Source organism: Mesoplodon mirus, assembly GCF_964341445.2.
Source record: "Mesoplodon mirus genome assembly, chromosome: 7".
Taxonomy (NCBI): Eukaryota; Metazoa; Chordata; class Mammalia; order Artiodactyla; family Ziphiidae; genus Mesoplodon; species Mesoplodon mirus.
Genome location: NC_138983.1, coordinates 11,067,634 through 11,083,243, shown reverse-complemented (window position 1 = coordinate 11,083,243; position 15,610 = coordinate 11,067,634). Strand labels below are relative to the sequence as shown.

The 15,610-nt window shown below is 41.3% G+C and overlaps 2 protein-coding genes across 2 annotated transcripts in view; one reads left to right on the top strand and one right to left on the bottom strand.

The window, feature by feature from the left end:
- STX3 (syntaxin 3) overlaps positions 1-2,284 on the top strand; it is a 43,312-nt gene extending 41,028 nt beyond the window's left edge. Inside the window, exon 10 of the mRNA XM_082628444.1 lies at positions 5-2,284. Within this exon, the coding sequence (XP_082484570.1) occupies positions 5-82 (78 nt within the window). The 3' untranslated portion in view covers positions 83-2,284. The remainder of the gene's footprint in view (positions 1-4) is intronic.
- Positions 2,285-2,615: 331 nt separating this feature from the next.
- On the bottom strand, positions 2,616-6,584 carry MRPL16 (mitochondrial ribosomal protein L16). Its single transcript, XM_082627628.1, has 4 exons — positions 6,391-6,584; positions 5,960-6,025; positions 4,130-4,278; positions 2,616-3,301 (listed from the first exon to the last, which is right to left on the bottom strand). The coding sequence occupies exons 1-4, from the start codon at positions 6,443-6,445 to the stop codon at positions 2,816-2,818; spliced, it is 756 nt and encodes a 251-aa protein (XP_082483754.1). The 5' UTR covers positions 6,446-6,584; the 3' UTR covers positions 2,616-2,815.
- Between the last annotated feature and the right edge of the window lie 9,026 nt (positions 6,585-15,610).

The following is a 15,610-nucleotide window of genomic DNA, read 5'->3' as shown; positions in this document are numbered from 1 at the left end:
GCAGAAGAAGATAATGATCATGATCTGCTGTGTTATCCTTGCGATCATCTTAGCTTCTACTATTGGGGGCATATTTGCCTGAAAAAAAAAACCCAAAACAAAACAGGTGAGCCATCTGTGGGGAGGATCAGGCCTGTTTTCGCTCAAGATGCTTGTGTCCTGAGGGCTTTGGTTGTCACCAGGTGCCTTAATCTGTGTGGGATTGGGTGCTGGAATAAAGGTTGGAGAAAACCAAGAAAAACGAGTGAAGAGGGAGTTGGTAGGGAATAGGTAGACGGGGAGACAGAAGGTGGCAGTCTGTCCTGTAAGCAGGTCTGGTAGCAGAGTGTTTTGTTCAGAATGCTTTGAGTAAGGGTGTTGATTTCCTGTCGTGAAACCTGGGCATTGGCATGTGGGAACGGCAGAGGAGAAAGAATTCATTATTACATTAGAAGCACCCTGAACTCTTTGGAAGAGGGCCACACAGGGAGCCCAAAGTAAATATCAATAAAATTTTCCCCTTATGAGGTTAGGACAGGTTTTGCAGCCTTGTGAGTAGTTCCTTACCCCTGTAGACAGGCTTGGTGATCCTAGCCCCACACGTTTTGCTGTATAATCTATGATTTTTTTCTCTCCGTTTTTGTTATCCCCTTCAGTCCTCACAGATGGATGCTCACTTGGCATTTTCGATTCTTCTTCCACCTCTGTGGTGCCATCCCTTCTCCGCTGCAGATTCCTCAAAAGCTCTTCTTTCCATTATGAAACCTCTTAGGACACAGGACCTCAACCACCTACCAGTTAAAAGTTACGCAAAGGGAGATTTACAAAAATATGGACTTGGGTGGCAGGCAGGGGTGAATTCGGAACAGGGAGTACAGCACTGTGTAGCAGGTTAGGAGGATGGTTAAAGGAGGAGACTGCAGGGTAGAGGAGAAAGCATACGTACCTGTTTAGGAAATAAACTTGGAGCCAGAGCCCACGCTGACGTTATGGCTGAAGCACGCCCGCTCATCAGGATCTGATTTTAACTGCTGGGAGTCAGTCAGGATCAGGGCACTTGTTACTTCTGCTCTTCCAGTTCTAGGTCTCACCTTTGACCAACGCTCTGTCTCCTTCCTTCTTCAGGGTCCAACATTCTCCGAGGTGTGATTGTCTAACGATAGGCCCCAGGCACATCTCCCTCACTGCTGTGTCCCCAGTGCTTAGCACAGTGCCCGCCGCTTATAACTACTCGAGTCTGTTGACTTTATCTGAAATTAAGCTCTGATTTCTGCTATGGCCGAGTCCTTGGACTTGCTTCTTAAACGCTTTAAGGCATCAGTGGGAAATGGTCTCTGTCACAGGCTGTGTAGAAGTGCCTGGGAATGGTCGATCCACCCACGCAGAAGCACAGCAGGCCCCACTTTCACAACATATACTTTAAAGTCTTTTTTACGGGAGGTGGTGAGAGAGTTGTCAGCGGCCTCTTACTTTGCAAAGATGGCTGGCCCCCGGATTGTGGTTCAGTAATTAAATGTGGACCCCAAAAGAAACACGTTATGCTGTGATTGAACGCCCAACAGTCACGAATACCATGCTCTGTGAACCCTAACAAACGAGGTGACAAAGGTCAGAAAAACGAGGCTGTCACTCACACCCCTTGTCACTGATTCACATTGCCAGCTGAAACTGGCTTTGTTGGCCAGCAACTTGTGTACAAGAAACTGTTCCAAACACTGTCCCCAATTCAAGGTTCAGGTGTGTTCTAATGCAATTTAGTGATTAGTTATAGTACAAGAGGTTCACTAAAAATATATTAAAAAATCACGGTATACAATTCTCGAGGACCACATAACTGCTTAAATTTGTACTTTTCAAAGTAAATTATTTGCCGGAGGTCTTACTTTTTAAGAAAGTGGGATTTAAAAAATTGACATTTTAGTCAGTGTGCTGTTTTCTGCCCACTTTCAAAGCAAATGGTTTAATATTTTTCCTATCAATCTGTATTTCCTTTGGTTTGAATACAGGATAGAAACCATTGCTGGCTAGCTCTGAAAAAATAGATGAATTTTGTTAAAGGCAAACAGGGAGCTGGAACCACGTGGCTTTGAATCACCCAGGGCCCTTGTTCATTCAACAGTAATGATTTGAGTGCTGTGTGGCACCCTGCACTGTGCTAGGACCTGTAGGGACACAGATACAGAGCCAAATACCCACCATCCCCAGAGGGTTTCAGGCCTAGGAAAGACCACACAATTCAGGTTTTGTTTCTATCAGTTCCTTTTGGTAAAAGGCAAGGGTATGTCTGTTGCCGTACTGTCCAACATCCCCCCTTCTAAGATTGAGAGAAGATGGGTAGCTGGGCATAAATAAATATGTTGAATCAATTAACCTATGTACTGTTGTTTTCTTTGCTTTTCCAAAAACATTAAAAGTCTGTAACTAGTAAAATGTCATAGAAACTAGCTCCTTAAGTGTATATATATAAAAGGCAGTACAGACATTAAGTCCGACTTGAATCAGAGGTCGGAGATGCAAACATTTGCTTCAGCCTCGAAGACATTTATCTTATAGCCGGGGAGAATCAGAGCTCCAAACAAACAGTCAGGCCTGGTTCTTAATCATTTAAGGGAATTAGTGACCAATGAGAAGTTACATCGTCTTGAGGTGATGCTCAAACTTTATTTAATATAAATATAATGCACTTAAAAAAACCTGACAGAATAATGCACAGCTTTTCAGAAAGCATCTACTCATATGCTGCTCCTTGGTTATGACATCAGAGCTACCCAAAGACTTGAAGGACTGGCTGAGGGGAATTAAACGGCCTGTGTCCGTTTCCTGCTTACAATCCTCACTACACACGCTCGGGCATGTAGAACTTGCCCCAGTATCGCCCCTTATGGGTCAGGTCGTAGGGGCTCAGCACCTTCCGTATCCCCAGCATGTTGGCAGTGACAATGCGTTCAAAGGTCCAGGGGTTTTGGTTGTTCCGTTCTCGTTCTTCTTGATCTTTCCACATCTTCTCTAGAGTCTCACGGCTCACGGCCTTTGCAGGGAAGGGCAACTTGTGGGCAACCTGGTCGAGGAAACCCTGTACCTCTTGGAATTCGCAACGCCCGCCCATCTCTACTATAAGGCGGCCAGCCTTCACGGGGGTCACGTAGTGATCGATGGCACCTTTGCCGCCCCCCATGCGCTGTCCCATACCCTTGCGGGTGATGGGCTTGAAAGGGGCTGGTACCCGCCATAAGGCAAACATGTTCTTGGGGTCCATAGACCGGTTGATTGTGAGGCGCATCATTTCAAAATGCCCCCAATGGAGGTAACCGCCACCTAGTGCCTAAAAGTAAATGGAAGAATTAGAAACATATGGGGATTTAGATATCCTTCATGGGATCTATTATGTTTCTTATGTTAACTGTGGCTTCAATGATACACATGAAAGTAAAAATATAAGTTCTAGTAAGTACCATGGAGGAAAAGCCTAGGGTACAGTAATGGGAACAAGGGTGGACCCTCTTCAATGGATAGCCAGGGAAGACCTCTTTGAGGAGGTGACCTTTATAGCTGAGGCCAGAATGGAACGAACCAGCCAAGGGGAAACAGATGAGTGTTCCAGGCAGAGGAATGGCACAGGCGAAGGCTTTGGCGCAGCAAATGGCTTGGTGAGTCTGGGCAGAAGCCAGTGTGGCCGGGGTAGAGAGAGGAATGGGGAACAGACTGAGTTCTGAAAGGCTGGCAGGGGCTGATCATGCAGGCTGTGGGAATCGGACGTTAAAAAACATCACTCTGGCTGCCTGATGGGAACTAAATCCTTGTCCATAGCCATTTGTGTAGGTACTGATGTCAAGTCTTCACGGAAGCTACTTAATGAGTAAGGAAACGTCTGTCCCACGTACTAAAACATGGATAGTTTTATTTTGACCAGAGGCTTGAGAAAATCTCATGGTCTAATTAAGGGGTAAATTAGGTACCCTCTTCCTTCTGCTTTTACATTATTTTCACTCTACGTAAAACAAAAAACATTTATGACTTAATGCTTACTGGGTCCTGCTCATCAGTTTAAAGAGCAACTAGTAAAATCTGTGGAGGAAGAGATGAGAATGCACTCAAGGAGTCTACTTTAATCCCTGGCTTCCATCCTGTAGCCGCCTGACGCTGGACTCACCAAGATCGCAAAACTGCCTTCAGTGAACTCAGTGGCTTCAGTGGAAGGTCCCCTTATGTCACTCAGATTTTTAGGCTCTCTTCTCACTTTTGGTACAAGTGGTACCCTTTCAACAAATCTAAGCTTGGGCCTTTCAGGAATGGAAACATCTAAAAGGAGCACAGACAACCAAGAATAAGTCAAACCACACATCTCAAAGGACTCATTTTCTTCCTAGAAAGATTTATAACAATCAGGTCAAAGTCTTAAAGTTACCACTCAACAACAATTCCCAAAGTGTGTTAGGTTTATCTTGTGGATGCTTTCACTGACACTGGAATCTTCTGATTACAACAGTGGTTGATGCAAATGTTTTTGAACCTTTTAAGAGAGCAGAGTTTTAACCTTCAAACCCAAATGCTTTTTTAAAATGCCGACTCTGTACCTTAACACTGAAAAAGGGACTGTTAGAAAAGGTATAAAGATAGGAGAATGTCACAAAATAACACTAGGTAACATTTTTGTGTGTGTGTGAATGTTTACTAAGTGCTGGAATTGAGCTGAATGCTATACATGCATTATCTCATTTCATCTTTAAAACAACTTGATAGCCTTGGTATCTTTTAGGGCTTCCTTTTTAATATTTTTAAACCTTTAAAAGTTTAACACACATGTATCAAAGGGCCCCATAAAAAGTGTGAATTATCACAAAGTGAACACACAAACATACCCACATAACTATCATCCACATCAAGAAACAGAACATTAGGCAGGTAGTATTTTTAATCTCCATTTTATAGAAGAGGAACTTCAGGCCCAGAGACATTTTATAATTTGGTTCGGGTCATCCAGTCAAAACAGCAAAGCTAGACACTATGTCACTTAAGAAAAAATACCACACTGCCTCTCTGATAACAGAGGTAGTGGAAGGGATACTATATTGTACATCAAAATACCTAAGTTCTCCTGCTCCGCCACATGCTTGTTGGGAAACTTACAACCTAGTACTCCTTTGATCAGTGCTCTTTCCTTTATATACACAGGGGCTTTTCATGCTGAGGCCTGTACTACAATGTGGTTGCTGGGTGAGGGCCAGACATACTACGTCTTTACCACGTCTGACGTTTTGACAATATGGAAAAAAAAAAATTAACTTGTAAGTCATCTAAAGTATTTCTTTAGTAAAACAAGCATGGCTCTGTGATGGAGTCCAATATAAAACAGGAGACTTTAAGGGCTACAGAAACTGCCCCCTGCCATTTCTGTAGGTAGCTACAGAGAAACTTAGTAATGCTTTCTCTTTCCTCCGTGGCCATATGTACTCCAGTGCATGTAGTAGTTTCACAATTATGTGTAGAAGATACGGCCTTCAGAAGTCAAGGCCCCTTTCATTTTTTTGAGATTTCCAATATATTAAAAAAAAAAAAGGTAAGTTAGATATACCAAATTGTGGCTTACCTTGTTTATATTAACAAATTAATGCTTTTCACATAATATTGTTACTGACTGCACATGTGTAACCTCATTTGGAGAAAACATCAAAAGTCTAAATTGAGGCCAGTTAGGTTTAGTTGAGTGGGCAGCTGTGGGCCACGCACCCGTGGTAGGCCATAGGGGAGATATTCCATGACAGGTTGGCTCCCTAAAAGCAGGAGCCTTTTTGAGTCTCTTGTTCTTCGATTTTTCTCTAGCGTTTAGAACACTGCCTGGCATACAGTATGCCTTCAACACATAATTACTGAATGGGTGAGTGGGGACAGGGGGCACAAGAACACTCCTACTCTTTACCTATCCTCTGCTGGGTTCCATCACAGAAAAGGCTTACAAACAGGAAAACGGATAAGCTCTCACCTTCAAAAGCTGGCACCGGGAGCAGCGTCTTTAGGCCAGCGCTGGCGGGCGGCGCTGACCAAGAATCTACAAAGACAGATCAAGTTAAACGACGAAGGCCAGAAGGCCAGGGCTTGGTATACTCTGGGCCAAATATGCTCCTGACAGAGGTGTCCTGTGGGTTTGGGACATGGGTTCCACTAAAGGGGCTCACAGGCACTGCCCCCCGCCCCCAAATGACAAGCCGGGGACTCTGGGCGCCGATCCCCAGGTTGCACGAACGCTGTTGACCCTTTTGCACGAATCTTATGGCGGGAGGGGCGGCAGCAAAGCGCAGCCCCTTCCCCGTGCTTCCGCAACCGTGCGCAGAGTCTTGGGACTGTGCGAGATACCCGATGCGGGGTAGGGGTGTGGAGAAAGGCAAGGCCTGGAGGGAACAGGGGACTTCTGACCTAACAAAGGCGCCCGCAGGACGGGCGCACGGGCGCGAGCCAGCAGCCGCCACATGGTCACGCGCGTGCGGTCGCGTCGGGCTCCCCACGGCGACCGCAGCGAACACTTCGACGCGGGAAGGGAACGCGGCACTCTCGAGCCACGCCGGAACCGGCTCCGGCCCCGACCTGGTCGGGCCGGAAGTTGCGTTCACACCGGTCCCCCCTGCAGTGAGGGCGGGTGGAAGCGGAAGAAACCGGAGCCTCGGAACCTGGGTTCCGGCCTGGTGTGTGCGCGTCCCGCCCCGCGTGCTTTCTGGGGTCTCTCCGGAGATGAGGGTGGCAGGGCGGGGAGTTCTCTCCGCGAAGTACCATGCTGAGAAAGCCTGGGTTCATATGGTAAGTTGGTTCCTTACAATTCACTACATTACGCCGCGTCTCTAGCCCCCTTCTCTCCCGCAAGACGTTAGAAAAAAGCGAAGGACTCATCACTGTCTTAACATTTACTGGGCTCTTGCACTGTGTCGGGCGATGAGTACCTTATCCTTGCGTCTAGTGTTCCCAACGAATCCATGCGATAAGTAAGTCATTACACCCACTTTGCAGATTCCATCTCGAAGGTCAAAGGATTTAACTTTCCTAGGGTCACACAGCAGGAAAACAGTACAATCAGTATTTGAGCACAGTCGGTGTGGCTCCACAGACCCCAGTGAACGGACAGTATGACTCGATATCAAGTTAAAATGAAAAAAGGTATAATTATTCTGGGTGAATGTTGGGCAAATCATTTTTATGGGCATGAAGCTTTTTAATATTTAGAAAGAGAGAGTGTCTTTTTCCAAGCTTCTAGGATACCGATGGGATTACCAATTGAGGCTGATGTCTATTGTATTCAAATCATGCTAAATCTGTGCGTGGTCTTTCTCCAAGGGTTAATATCGTAAATGGCAACAAATAAAACCTGTAATCTCGCAAAGCTACTGGAAGAACTCTCCCTGTCCACAGTTTTATGTACTTCTTGATTATTTACACACCGAATCTGTATCAAAAAAGTTAGTGAATTTTATTACAGCCAATCATTTCTGTCCCAAGAGCAGTTTTAAAAGGTTAAACTGCCCCCGCCCCCTCAGCCCGTGTCGGACTATGGGCAGCTCTTCTGTGCTCCCCTCTCCCTTCCACCGAAAGTGGGAGATTCAAATGTACTCAGGTATTTAAAAATCTGAAGCTGAATATTGTATAAGATTGGATGGAGAAGAAAGCTGCAGTACAATCACTCTTTGATTGGTCTCTAAGCCTTTTGGTGCCCTAAAACTTCTACCTCATTGCTTATTTTAAAATAACTAAAAATTAACTCAAAATTCTACGTTTAAGGAGTACTGTAATGTCTATTTTTCTTTGTAAGAGTTGTGTTAAGTACAATGGAGGATACAAATATGAAAAATCGATGATCCTTTATGAATTTATATTTATGTAGGGATGATATGATGAGAATACAAATAGCTAACGTTCAGATATGAGAAGTTTAAATAAAGGGTTGTGAAAAATCGAAGGATGGACCTGAGGTCTTCCCTGATCACAGAAAATCATTTTTCCCTTTGATTTTTCACAGCTCTTTATTTACTCTTCTCTTCTGATAGTTCTATGGCAGTTATTTGTAGGAAACCGAAGTTCAGGGATTAAACGATTTGCTACACAGCTAGTATGATGCAAAGTAGGATTAAGAACCTTGATGAACTTACTTTTATTGGAATGCATTTGCTAACATCTCCAAAAGTTGGTCTTTGGACTTTCCTGAGGCCTCTGTTAAAAATGTAAATATCTGGTCCCCACTTACTAAGAAACTCTAAAGGTGGGGTTCAGGAAGTATTATTGTGAACTAGCCCCATGGGTGATTCTAATGCCCAATCAAGTTTGGGAATCAGTGCTCTATGAGCACTTTGAAAATTTAAAAAGTAGAGTATAGGTACCAGGCATTGTTTCTGGACTATACAGGCCAGTACTCACTGGGATGTATATTTTTCCCACCTTTATAAAAATTATCTAACACCTCAGTTTTTAATCTTCTTATTTAAACATCCAGAGATAACAGAAACTTGTAGCCCAGTCCCAGGCCGGTTGTTGACTTAAATGGCACACACACACACACACACACACACACACACACACACACACATACACACCTTACTGCCATGAGAAAAATGAATGTGTCTACACATATTCCAGAGCTTTCCAGCTAAGTTAGAGACAGTCCCAACTTGGGGAGTTAATAGAGTTTTACACGAGAGCTATTTCCAGCATTTCTCAGGGAGTAAATCAACAGGCACGAAGAATGGATCTAGTCCTAATTGTTTGGCCAAGAAGAGGGAACAGTGCCAACTACTGTTCATGCTTTTGTCTTGGCGTTTACAGACTAGATCCATGGTATTCCTATGAATTTTTTCACCATAATAAATGATTCCCTATTGTGGCTTAGTCAAGTTATTTACAAGTCTGTTATTATAGACCATGCTGTAATAAACATCCTTATACATACCATTTTGGTACTGTTTTGGTATTTCTTTTGAGCAATTTCCAAAGAAGAATCACTGGATCAAAGGGATGTTCATTTAAAATCATTTTACCTCATAAAATTGCGTGAAACTGGCCTTCACCAACAATGTCTCAGCGTGACTGTTTATATACACCCTTTCTGAGGAAGGATATGAAAGTTCTTTTAGAGCTTTGCCAATATGAAAGGTGAAAAACCACACTCAATGTTATGCTTATAACAGGGTTTTAAAGCAGAATTGCTTCTGACTTAGTATTGCCTGAGGGCCCAAGGTATGTGGTAATCCCCGTATTCCAAAGTGAGGAGCTGGGCCTCCTAGGCTGGACTTATAAAGGAGCTGGTTGGAAGTGGCTTTGCTTTTCTTAGCTACCCACTCTCCTTCAGCCTGTAAAAAGCACTGGAAAAATCAAGAAAGGAAGTGGAAACTGGCAATGACAATAAAGATTTCTTTGGACAGAGTTGATATACTGTGAGTTTCACTTCCCCTCTCCAATGGTTAGGGATGAGGTGATCCATCAAGCTTAGTGAGAGACACTTCAGGGTCACACAGAGAGCTTGATATGAGGCCTCTGCAGTTTGAATGGGGTTGGTGTTGACACAGGCTTGGGAAAGTCTATGTTTGGAGGCTGATCAAAGCAGCCTGTGACATCAGAGGAGAGAGAAGTAGCCACATTACTATTGATGGCAGGTCAAAGGTGTGAATATCCTGTTGACCAGATGCAGACCCCAGTGTAGTGTGTGGGTTTACGGTTTTCTTATATCCTGTCCAACGGGACCCCATGGAGAGACAAGGAGAAAGAAGGTGGAAGAGGTGTAAGGATAGATGTCCAGGGCCCGTGAGAAGAATTATATGCAAACAGCCAACCGTTGAGCAGAGATGAATTTGCCTGCATCAGGGGAACTGAGATATCCTCAGCAGTTAGGGTTAGGGTGTGTGTGTGTCCTCTGAAGACTCCATAAAGCACCTTAAGAGAAAGAGTATACTTTAAACTATACCCGGACCCGAGTCAGTACTGTTGGGTGCTGTAACAAAGTACCCCAGACTGGGTGGCTTAAACAATAGAATTTTATTGCCTCCCAGTTCTGGAGGCTTGAAATGTGAAATCAAGGTGTCAGCCGGGTTGGTTTCTTCTGAGGGCTGTAGGGAAGGATCTCTGCTTGGCTGGTAGATGGCCATCTTCTCCCTGTGTCTCTTCATATCATTTTCCCTCTATGTTTGTCTGTCATGTGTCCACATTCCCCCTTTTTATAAGAACGCTAGTCTTATTGGATTAGGGCCCACCTTAATTACCTCACTATAACTTGATTTCCTAGGTAAAGATCCTTTCTCCAAAGAAGGCCACATTTTGAGGTGCTGGGGGTTAGGACTCCAACTTATGTTGTTTTCAGGGGAGAGGAGGATACAAGTCAACTCATAACAGGTGCCATGACGGTAAGCCATCCCAAAAGGGTCAGAGATGAGGAGTCAGGGGCAGAAAAGATCTTAAGTGATTGGTAAATGTGCAGAAGTGAGGAAATAGAGACCTCTTCCCTTGCCTCCATTTTTGTTTTCACCACTTTCTATCTGGAGTTGGGCTGAGCTGGGAGCGGGGAGCAGCTTTACCTTCAAATGCAATTCAGAGTTTTGATTTTTACACAGTTTTGGACATTTTAGTTACTGAAATCAATATGTTTTCTGTGGCTAGAAGTGACAACACAACTTTTTTTTTTAAATATCAGAGAGTAATGAGAAAATGCAAAAAAACCAAAAACAAAACCCCAGCCTTACAGAGTTGGTTTCGATAAATAGTAGCAAGGTAAACTAAAGTTGATTTCTGATAGCCTTCTCTGAGTTCTCCTTAGTGATCTAACTTACATCTGGTTATACTTAGTTTTTATTTTTTATTTTTTTGGCCAAACAACAAGTGGGATCTTAACTCCCAGACCAGGGATCGAACCCGCAGTCCCTGCATTGGAAGCATGGAGTCTTAACCACTGGACCACCAGGGAAATTCCTTAGTTTGCAATAGCTAGCAATAAAAATTTTAAAAAATAACTAGCAATGCTGAACTTTTTCTCATTCTTTGGTTTCATTTGTTTTTGTCTGTTTGTTTTACTATATGTGTGATTTGCTTGCTTGTGTAGTTTTCAATCATACTGTTCATTTTTTTATCGATTCAAAACTGCTTGTTATGTATAAGTACATTAACTCCTCTTCAGTTGTATATGTTTTGAGTTTTTTTCATTTTTCAGCATGTCCCTTAATTTTTTTTTTGAGGCATGACCATTATGATTTTTTTTTTTTGCCTGTGCTGCGCAGCTTGCGGGATCTTAGTTCCCTGACCAGGGATTGAACTTGGGCCCTTGGCGGTGAAAGCGAGGAGTCTGACCACTGGACCGCCAGGGAATTCCCCATTATGTTTTTTTTTAAGCAGTAAAATCTGACAGTAATTTTCTTAAGAGTTTTTGACTCTGATCACATGCTTATAAGGGCCAGAGGTAGGGATCTAACATAATTCTTTTCCAAGTTGAAAATCCTCATTTAATATGTGACTTTATAACGTACTAAATTCCCACGTAATTTTTTTGATTCCTTTTGACAATTTATTCCCTTCTTATGTTCTCTCTGTTCTGAAACCAGTGATACACTGTTTCAATCATTGTTACTTTATTACACATTTTTATATATGTCTTGTCAAGGTCTCCATTTTTGCATTTTACTTTGCAAAAAACATTATGGCACGTTTTGCATGTTTGGTCTTCAAGATAAAATTTAAAACTTTTTGTTAAGTTCCGTTTTCTCTCCCTTTCCATTTTTATTTCCTTGGCCAGAATTCTTGTTCTTCATATTTTTGTGTGTGTGTGTGTTCATTTTAATCTCAGAATCATTTGCACTTCTGAGCAAGACTCAAGGCTTTTGCTATTTCAAAGAACTACAGGCTCTCAGCTGGGAGGGGCTCGAGGAGTCAAGTATTTAGTTCTACCTCCTCATCAGCATGTTATCCTCAATCATGAACTTGCTACAAGTCATTCAGATAGCTGGTTAAAGGCAAGTACAGTTGCATATTGTTTTTATTTTATTTTTTATTAAAAATTTATTTATTTATGTATTTAATGGTATTTCAGGAAATTGATTTATTAGCATAGGTTTCAGAGCTTAAAGCTGGCATCGCTGAGACAACTCTAAAGAGTGTACCTGCAGCTCGATACTTTGTGACTGCCTGGAGGGGTGGGATAGGGAGGGTGGGAGGGAGACGCAAAATATACATATACATATGTATATGTATAACTGATTAAATTTGTTATAAAGCAAAAAAATAAAATAAAATTAAAAAAAAAAAAAAGAGTGTACCTGCAAACAAAGTCAAGGACTTGGTTCCAGAAGCAGGCAACTGTATGAAAGCTGATTGGCAAACCCAGACCCAAAGGAACAAGAATCATTTACTTGTGAAATTTAATTGTAGTCAGTTGTTTTGGAATATTTTTGGTTTTTTAAAAAATTTTTATTGAAGTATAGGTGATTTGCAATGTTGTGTTAGTTTCAGGTGTACAGTAAAGTTAATCAGTTATACATATACATGTATCCACTCTTTTTTAGATTATTTTCCCATATAGGCCATTACAGAGTATTGAGTAGAGTTCCTGTGCTGTACAGTAAGTCCATATTAGTTATCTATTTTATATATAGTAGTGTGTATATGTCAATCCCAATCTTCCAAGTTATCCCTCCCCACCCTTACTCCCTGGTAACCATAGGTTTGTTTTCTACATCTGTGACTCTGTTTCTGTTTTGTAGATAAATTCATTTGTACCTTTTAAAACTTGTTTTAATTGAAATATAGTTGACATACAATATTATGTTAGTTTCAGGTGTACTACATAATGACTTGACATTTGCATACATTATGAAATGTTCCCCACAAGATAAGTCTTGTAACCATCTGGACCCATAAAAAGTTATTACGATATTATTGACCACATTCCTTATGCTATATATTCCCTTGACTTTTTTATTATATAACTGAGGTTTGTACCTCTTAACCCCCTTCACCTATTTCACTGCTCCCCTTCTGGCAATCACCTGTTTGTTCTCTGTATCTGTGAATCTGTTTTCATTTTGTTTTGTTTGTTTGTTTTTAGATTCCACATATAAGTGAGATCATGCGATATTTGTCTTTGTCTGACTTATTTCACTTAGCACAATACCCTCTAGATCCATCTTGATTGTCACAAATGGTAAGATTTCTATTGATGGACACTTAGGTTGCTTCCATACCTTGGCTATTGTCAATAGTGCTACAATAAACATTGCAGTGTTTATATCTTTTTGAATTATATTTTTTTATATCTTCATCAGGTCAATACTCAGAAGTGAAATTGCTGGATCGTATGGCAGTTCTATTTAAATTTTTAAAGGAGACTCCATACGGTTTTTCATAGTGGCTGCATCAATTTACAATCCTACCAACAGTACACGAGGGTTCTAATTTCTCCACATCCTTGCCAACACTTGTTATTTGTTGTCTTTTTGATGATAGCCATTCTGACAGGTGTGAGGTTGTATCTCGTTGTGGTTTTGATTTGCTGATTAACAGTATTGAGCATCTTTTCATGTACCTGTTGGTTTCTGTATTGTTTTCTTTGGAAAAAAAATGTCTATTCAGGTCCTCTGCCCATTATAATATCAGGTGGTTTTTTTTTTCATGTTGAGTTGTATGAGTTCTTTGTGTATTTTGGATATTAATCTCTTATCAGATACATCATTTGCAAATATCTTCTTACACTTAGTAGGCTGCCTTTTCACTTGAGTGATAGTTTCCTTTGCTGTACAAAAGCTTTCTAGTTTGATGTAGTCCCATTTTTAAAATTTTTGCCTTTGTTTCTCTTGCCTAAGGAGACATATCCAGAAAAATACTGCTAAAGCTGATGTCAAAAAGCTTACTGCCTCTGTTTCCTTCTAGGAGTTTTATGGTTTCAGGTCTTACATTTACATCTTTAATCCATTTTGAGTTTATTTTTGTATATGGTGTGAGGAAGTAGTCTCGCTTGATTCTTTTGCACATAGCTGTTAGTTTTCCCAAAACCATTTATTAAAGGGGCTGTCTTTTCCCCGTCATATATTCTTGTCTCCTTCATTGTAGCTTAATTGACCATATAAGTGTGGTTTATTTCTGGATCCACTATTCTGTTCCTTTGATCTATTTTTTGTGCCAGTACCATACTGTTTAGATTACTGTAGCTTTGAAGTGTAGTTTGAAATCAGGGAGTGTGATACCTCCAACTTTGCTCTTCTTTCTCAAATTGCTTTGGCTCTTCAGGGTCTTTTGTGTTTCCATACAAATTTTAGAATTTGTTCTAGTTCTGTGATCAGTGTCTTATAGTTTTCTGAGTACAAGTATTTTCCCCCTTTGGTTAGATTTATTCTTATTTTATCCTTTTTGATGCAATTATAAGTGGGATTGTTTTCTTAATTGTTCTGATAGTTTGTTGTTAGTATATAGAAACATGACATTTCTTTATATTAATTTGTATCCTGCAACTTTATTGAATTCATTTATTAGCTCTAGTTATTTGGTAATGTCTCGAATCTTCTATGTGTAGTATCATGTCATCTGCAAACAGCGATAGTTTTATTTATTCCTTTCCAATTTGGATTCCTTTTATTTCTTTTTTCTTTGTCTGACTGCTGTGACTAGGACTTCCAATACTTTGTTGAATAAAAGTGGCAAGAATAGGCATCCTTGTCTTGTTCCTGATCTTGGAGGAAATGCTTTCAGCTTTTCGTGCTTGAGTAAGATGTTGGCTGTAGGCTTGCCTTTATCATGTAGAGGTATGTTCCCTCTATATCCACTTTGTTAATTCCATACTATTTTTAAATAGGGGAAAAGTATTTGGTAGCAATCTTCCTTCCTCTTTCTCCTGCATCTTCACAAAAGTGGTCATGCGTAACTGACCACTCCCTAAAGGAGGCTTAGCCTTTACCAGCCATGACCACTAGAGGTCACAGAAGCACTTATTGTAGTCACTGAAACAACGGAATGCAGTCTGGGGCATTACAGATTACTCAGAAATGAACCCACACAGACTACATTTAATTAAGGTGCTTCCTCAAAGGGGAATTGCAACTTCTCATAGCAGACCCATTGTCAACCTCACTCCCCTGTCCCCCACCCCTGCCAATACAGATGAACACAGCTGATTACTAGGTAGGTAGTTAAAGTGAGGTTTTCATACATGAAACCAGCCTGAGATTCCCCCTAGTCTTTCATGCCCCTCTTTTTCCTTCAGTTTCTATCATTAGAGCAAACGCTGGGTGCGGAATACACACACACACCCCTTCCTTTGGTTGCCCAATTTTTTGTTAAAGGAGAAAAAGTCATCTTTGTTTAAAATAATTTCCCCCCATTTCCATTGCTCAATTATTATGTGTTGAATGGAGAAAACTTAGAAACCAGAGAAACAAATAAACAAAAAAAATCAATCACTAATCATTCTATCATGCAGAGATAACCACTGTCACACCCTGGACAGATGATATTGTGATGTTGTGTAGTCTGATTTCTTCACTTGGCTATGCATGAATGTCTTTTCATGTCATCAAGTATTTATCTTCAGCATGAATTTTAGTGACTTATAAGAATCCCATCATACAGACCCACCAGGGTTTACCTATGCATTGCTCTGTTTTTGGACATACACATTGTTTCCATGTTT